The 7,645-nt window shown below is 36.8% G+C and overlaps 1 protein-coding gene across 1 annotated transcript; it reads left to right on the top strand.

The window, feature by feature from the left end:
* The first annotated feature begins 877 nt into the window (after positions 1–877).
* LOC117779956 lies at positions 878–2,560 on the top strand. Its single transcript, XM_034616313.1, has 2 exons — positions 878–1,499; positions 1,558–2,560. The coding sequence occupies exons 1-2, from the start codon at positions 938–940 to the stop codon at positions 2,439–2,441; spliced, it is 1,446 nt and encodes a 481-aa protein (XP_034472204.1). The 5' UTR covers positions 878–937; the 3' UTR covers positions 2,442–2,560.
* Positions 2,561–7,645: the final 5,085 nt, after the last annotated feature.

Here is a 7,645-nt window from a genome sequence, read left to right as displayed (position 1 = left end):
CTTAATGATGCCAGGAGTAAAATTGATGGTGGTTGGTAGATGTTGGCAGTGTGAATTGGTGTTTCACATCTAGCATCATTCCCATGCGTTCCCCGTAGATGTGCTCAGTGTGCAGAGGCTATTAGATGCTTTTCAGCTGCCATCCGGTCCAAAGGTTGCCACCCTGAAATATTTCCGGATCTGGCAGCTTGTACAATTTTAATCAAATTGGAAATTTGTTTGCAACCAAGAACATTTCTTTTTTTAAATTTTTGTTAATATTACTGGTAGAATTTTTTAAATTTTTTTATAATTTTGCTGAGCTTTTAATATTTTTTAAGAATTAAATTTGTAAATTTTCTTCCCTTGGGGTGACAAAAACCACAAATCTTCATGAAAATGTTTTCCTTAAATTTATCTAATATTGAAATTTAAATGTTCCTAAAATTATTTATTTATTTCAAAGTTATTGCATTTTGAATTTGCATTGGCCACACGCGTCCGTTCCAAGAGCATCGATACATAGCAAGACAGGAGTGAATATATCGGAAGGTTTAGGTTATCCTGTAGCTATCGAAAACTGTCGAATTGCGCGTTGCAGCCCTGATCTAAAATGTTTAAAACGAATATCAAACAAATTTTGTTAATTTTTTTTTTTTTAGGAATAATTTGGCAAAAAGTGAACAATTAAACGAAAATAAAGGTGCATTTTTTTAATGAGTGTTGGGGTTTGTTGTGCCTCAGAAGGAGAAGTTAAATTGAATTAAATCCAAAAACTCGACAAAAATTCGTAAAAAATTAATAAAAATGTTGCTTTAAAATTAATAAACATTTCAATAATAAACTATTTTTTTAAGTTAAATGTACCGACCTGCCAGATCGAAAAATTTGGCTGGGTGGCAACCTTTGGGCCGAGACTGGTCTTAAATAAAACTGAACGAAAGCACTTCTTTTGTTGATGCTAAAAAATAAACAAATGAATGACGCTGAATTAATCAAATTGATAGAAAACTATCCAATACTCTATGACAAAGACAGTGCGCGCAGTGCAAAGAATGCAGCGAACAAGGACGCAGCATGGAAGACCATTTCACAGAAACTCGGGGCCAGTGAAAGAGCGTGCATAACGCGCTGGAAAAGCATTCGCGACCGCTTTGGGAAGGAGTTTCGTCGATTCCAAGAGAATCCAGAGAATCCCACATATTGGGATATGTTTCCACGCCTGCTCTTCCTCAAGGATCATTACAAGCACGGTCTCGTCAAGCACGAGTCTCTCGATAATATGAAATTTGAGCCGAGGCATCGAAAACCGCGACGTCCCCGTTTGGAGGATCCGGAGAAGAAGCAAAAAGATGAGGAGTTTGAGGAGGATGCGGAGGATATTGAACTATGCCAACAGCTCATAGAGCTGGTCAAGCTACATCCAGTGCTCTATGACAGGCATAAAATACGCAACTCCAAGAATCTCTCGGCAAAAAATGATGCCTGGCGCGCAATCTCAGAGAGCCTGAATGTGTCGGGTGAGAATGGATCCATTTTCCTATATCAATGTCTAAAAAAATATCCTTCTCTCCTTAGAGGAACTGTGCTACAATCGCTGGAAGAAGTTACGCGATCGTTTTGCTCGCGAGTATCGCAATCATCAGATTAATCAATCCGCGCCCGTTTCCTGGAGATACTTAAATGATCTTCTATTTCTTGGACGGCATTTTCGCAAGGGCGTTCCACTAATTATAGAGAATATAAAAAAACGCGGTCGTCCACCTAAATCCAGCCAGTGTCAGGCGGAGAATACAGTCAACACGGTTACAGGACTAAGTATTGAAGCTGGCGAGCATATTTGGGGTGCGGATTATCCGTATAGCACGGATAATGACAACGATGAGCTGGAGGATGAGATGAATTATGAGGATCCGGATGATATTGAAGTGATATCCGAAGCGGATCAAGAAGAAGGCTTTGATTTTGTGCAAATGGATATGTCAATGGAGGAGCAACAAGTGCCACAACAATTTATACAACCTGCCGAATCTCTGGAGCCACAACAATTGCATGTAACCACAACAATGTCCACCACAAATGATCCCCTGTTGAATATGGAAAACATTGCCATGAATAGGGAAAATCGTACAGTAGATTCGTCGGCTTATAATGAAAGTGTTGATGATGATGTGAATGCAACGTCAAATGCTGAAAAACTAATTGGTGCTGTCATCACCAATATGGAGACGGTGTTGCAACAATCCAAGGATTGCCTGCAAATCATACAACAAGCTGCCACAACATCCACACAGACAAACAATAGCCTCCTGAACAAAGTGCAAATGCTACTCGATGGCCTGAGTGAGGATCAGCGACTTCAGGCGGAGCGGAAAATTGTACACTTTCTCTGCGAGTGCCAAATAAAAACATTGGATGGCCAGGAAATTGAGGATGTGGCGCCTTGTCACATATTTAACTAAGTAATTAAAGGGTTCCAAGTTTACTTGTATTTATGATAAACAACACGCTTATGCATTTAATTGGCAGAAGTGGTTAAAACTGCGATATACATTTAAAATAAAATTCAATAATAAAATTATACTTAGCGTTTGAATTTAACAGTGGCGCCATGCACTTAACGTAAGCGAAACTAAACATTTCGATTAATGTTAAATGAATGCCTTTGGTTCACTTATCAGACTCCGGATGGCACTTATATGCAGCTTAAATTGTCAGATTGCGGACGAGATAATCAAAGCCAACAGTTAAAATTTTTTACAATTGATAAAACTTAGTATGATATATGTATATAACAATAAAATGTAATACAATTTATTTAGAAACGAACAGTTTAAAGTTAATATTGGCGCTATTCACTATAAGTAATCGAAACATTACATATCGATCATTTTAGTTAAGCATGCAGTTTACTTATCATAAGCCAGATGGCGCTCATGTGCCGTTTAAATTAGCAGATTACGGACGGGAAAATCAAAACACAACAACAGCTGAAACATAATTACGACCACACTCGGCACCATTTTTTGCAATTAATAACACACGCACAATTATAAACAATTATAAACAAATAGCTGGGGCATGGTATGCATTTGATTTGAAATTTGTATTTACTGACTAACTAAATAGTTGCCATGTTCAGACCACACGGTGCAGTGGTTGTTGTTGTTGTGCCCTCTTGTTGTGCGTCAAAGAGCCGCCAAGATATAAAGAATTATTAAAATAATAAACTTACGAGCACAAAGCACTTTTTAAATGTCTGTATTATAACCGCACACACGGCAAGCTAAACTCTCAGTGTAAGTAGGCGTGTGTGAGTGTGTGTGTTGTGGTTGTGCGCCTTTTGTTTCATCGCGTCATAAACTAATTTTATACAAATAAACGGCGACGACGTCGGCATCTTTTGAAGTTATGCGGTTTTTTGTTTAGCGGGATTTGTTGTGGAATGTGCGCAACGGTGATTCCTGCTGCATACAAGTGTGTGCGTGTGTGAGTGCGCATCAGTGTTGGTGTGATATGTTGTTGTGACACCTGCAGGCTTCATTGCTGTGTGTGTGTGTGTGTGCTGTGTGTCTGTGTAGGTGAGTGATAAATATTTCCGCACTGCCAACATGTGCCTTGATAGTTTTACGACGCGACGCTGATGGAGCTGCCAAATGGCTGCTGTTGTCTCTTTCGCTCGCCCAAATAAGCACTTATCGGTAAGCATTATCACCGTTATTTATGTGCGCTTTAAAGCTCTGCACTTAAAGCTCAAATGTAAATACGCTGCACACTTTAAGTTCACATAACCTTTGACACTCTATGAATTTACACTGCTGCTCAACTGCATAGCTTCAAGTGGTAAAATAACCATAGCTCTTAAAACAACTGGCCGATTTAACTGAAATGAATTTGGTTGTATCAAATAATCAATTATTTATGAAAAACAAAAGTTTGATATTTCCTAGACAAGTTTTGATTTGAATCTAGTCAGTTGGGCGGCAGTGTACGGTGTATGGCTGTTACATACTTTGTCGGCATATGAATCATTTGTTGTCTGTCAGTGCCAGATCATTGGAGGCCAGCAGTTCATCAATCAGCGTTCAAATCGCTTGCTCTTTAGCTCTTTTAGCCCATGGCAACAATTGTGTCAACCCTAACCTAGTACACTCACTGCTGAAAGTCTATTTACGTCCAACACTTGCAATTGTCTATGCACGAAATTTGTATAATTGCCAATTGCCACGGATTTACTCAATTGCCGCTATGGCGACATAAAATACATAAAAAAGAAGCGTTGTGCCAAATTAATTGTAATACACATATGTACGTAGAAAAATTATGTACATACATACATATGTGTGTATAAGTAGTTAATGCTGTCAGCAATGCTAGAATGGTGCTTTGCATATACACTCAGAAAATAATAAAGAGTTCCGTACTTTAACGGGGCACAATCAAGTATTCCAAAACTGAATAGGAAATCTCATATCAAATTAGATTTTTGTCAATCTTAAATTGAGATTTTTCTGAAATATTTTAAGTACGTTTTGGGTTAAATTCAAATCTGTAAAAATTCGAACCATACTATGAATGAAAGTTAAATATCCTAATTTTTAAGTTCTGTTCTTAAAAAAAAATTTTAATTACAAAAAATCTTCAACTAGTTTAGTATAAATACCTTGGTTTTTTTATGGATGTATCTTAACGAGACTCACAGATTTTATATTTGCCATGGTCTTATATATTCTGACTAAGTACGTATGTATGGTTAATATCTGACTATTATTTCAGATAACTGCCATAGGAATTATCATTCAGTATTTTTAAAATTTAATGTCGATTCATAAATAATTTCAACTTTTAAATTTACAGCAATCTTTAAATTGTAAGAATTAAATGATATATATTCAAGTAAGGTCGTACCTAATTTAAGAATAGCAGATTTTTTTAGTGTATGTATACATATTTTTTTATTATATATATATTTGTATATTCGTACAACAATAAGTACAAACAGAACAAAACACTCTTGACGCCTGCATTGTTGCGACTTGTCTGTAATTTTGCCAGGTCGCTGCCACTCTCTCCTTGTATGTGTATGTGTATGTGTCTGTGTGTGTGTGTAAATCTCTGTATTTTTTTTTGGTATATGCATGCCATGCATTTCAATAATATAGCGAGGGTTGTGGGGCATGCATAGCATTTGGAATTTTGAATGAGCTGCTGATGTGCTTGAAATATAAATAATTACTTATACTCTTAAGGGTAAACAGACAGCTGATAAATATGATGAATGATAGAAGATGATAAAGGAGCATAAACAGTGTTCATAGTTTTAAGTTCGATAAACTTAACTCGCACACATCACGTATACGTCACGTAAGCCACGTTGCTTTTTCTCCCTTCCTACAAAACCAATTGACTCTTACGTAGTGTGGTGCGTGTCCTATCGGTCGGTTCGTCCGTCTGTTTGTCTATTATAGGCTGGCTGCCAGGCTGCATTGCAGCAACATTTTGTTTTATAGCCAATAAAAGTGGTTGCCACTGTCATTGTTGTAGTTGTTGTAAGCAGCAATGCTTGTGGACATGCTCTGCATATTGCAGGGTCACAAAAATAAAAGAAATAAACGAAAAGTGGTTGCAAACAATTTGCAATAAAATTGCAACAGCAGCAAAATGCCATCAACAACGAAAACCCGAAACTTGCCGATGGCGATCCGAGACGAATCTCGAAACGTGTCCAGCCACTGAGTAGCCGCTTCACGTTCTTTGAACCCCGTTGAGCTTTGAACTTTGGCGCCATTTTGCTGACCGTTCAGCGAAGCGCATAAATATTTGCTTTGTTCCCTTTTCAAAGTGTGTGCATTGAATTGGGGAGGCGGAAGGCGGTCGGGGAATAGTTGGTTTTTTTTGGGTGCAGTTGGTAAAAGTTTAGGGGAGGTGGTCGGGGAATAGTTGGTTTTTTTTTGTGCAGTTGGTAAAAGTTTAGAACAAATTTTTCTTTTATAGTCGCGACGATGGCAGCAATGACCTACAAAACATTTAAAATTTACGACTTTTGCAGCTCAATGAATGAAGACAAACTGCAGCGAAAAAGATGTGCAGGGTGTAGGGTAAAGGGTGTAGGGTGTAGAGAGTGAAAGGAACTGCCATGTCCTGGGTATTTTTTGCTTTGTCCTCTTTTCAATTGTGCTGGTAGCCTGTTGGCGTCAGTGTTGCCAGCTGCATGTCAAGCTGTTTAATTGCACTTGTGTGCAATTACATTTAAGTAACTTGAAGTGCACTTGCCGTCAATTAGACAATTAATTCGCACAAAATGACTGTGCGAGCGAGAAAGAGAGAGAGAGAGAGAGAGAGAGAGAGGAAACAAAGAGATAGTGAAGGGCGTCATAGAGAGGATTTGAGCTGGCAACTGTGCGTATGCGTAATGTGTCAGGCTGTGTCTTTGCTAATCATCGTCGGCATCATCAGCAACTTGACGCGTCAACGTCAAACAAGGGGCCAAGGCACTCACACGGCTTCCACACAAACACACACACGCACAAATATACATATTTAAAAGTAAAGATATCTATATGCGAGAGCTAATCAATAGGTTTTTGTTAGAATATAAGTTTAAAACTGATCAAATGTAAGCAAATCAAATGATTTTATGACGTAGATTTAGTATCGACAGCTCACTATAACATACACTGATAAAAAAAAGTTCTAAAATCAAGATTTTGGTTTCAGAACTAAGATTTTTGGTTTAAAAAAATGCGTTGAGGACATAAAATTCTTAAATTAAGAGAACAAATTTTGGTTTTAAGAACATTTTGAATAAGAACAAGTTCTTATTTTATGAATAAATGTTCGAAAAATTAAAATCAAAAATTTTTTTTAAATATTAATTTAATTTGTTACGAGTGGGATTCGAATCGGCGCCTACTGCTTCCCAACTGAAGCGCTTTTTCTAACCATACGAAATAGTCCATATTTATACTTTCCTAACAATTTAATATTTAATTCTTATATTAAGATTTTAAGATTTTATAGATTAATAATCTTAGTTTTAGTAATTTGGTCTTAAAATAATCTTATTTTAAGAATAAAATATTTAAGATGAATGTTCTTGATTTTAGAAGTGGCCTTTTTTTTCAGTGTAAATATCCTAATATCTATACCCGTTACTTTAAAAATTATGTAAAAGGGAGAAGGGGGCATCTCCGACCATATAAAGTATATATATTCTGGATCAGCATCAACAGCCGAGTCGATATACTATAGACATTCGGTCTGTCCTAGATCTCAAAGACTATAAGAGATAGAGAAACCATTTGAAATAAAATTAAATGCAATAAATTAATATTTAAACCCAAGTTTAAACCTCTTGTGTCTTAATCTACGAGCTCTAATTAATTTTTAAATTTAATTATATTTTGTGAATGGTAACAAATATTGATGAAATTGTTAAATGTACTTTCCAAACAGTTTAACCGTCCCTCGCAAACACACATGGTACTCGGCTGTGCCTTTGGGGTAGCTGTTCTAGCAGTTATACGCCTGCATGAGTTTAACGATTCGCAATTACTTTGCTATTTTGGCAATGTTTTCTCTTTTACTTTTTTCTTTTCTTTAATTTTTTTTTGTTTTCTTTTTGTCGTCGTCGTCGCGGCGTCTGCTTTTGCGTTTGCTTTTGCAT

Source organism: Drosophila innubila, assembly GCF_004354385.1.
Source record: "Drosophila innubila isolate TH190305 chromosome 2L unlocalized genomic scaffold, UK_Dinn_1.0 4_B_2L, whole genome shotgun sequence".
Classification (NCBI taxonomy): domain Eukaryota; kingdom Metazoa; phylum Arthropoda; class Insecta; order Diptera; family Drosophilidae; genus Drosophila; species Drosophila innubila.
The sequence above is the reverse complement of the archived record's forward strand: the minus strand, read 5'-3'. Positions and strand labels throughout refer to the sequence as shown.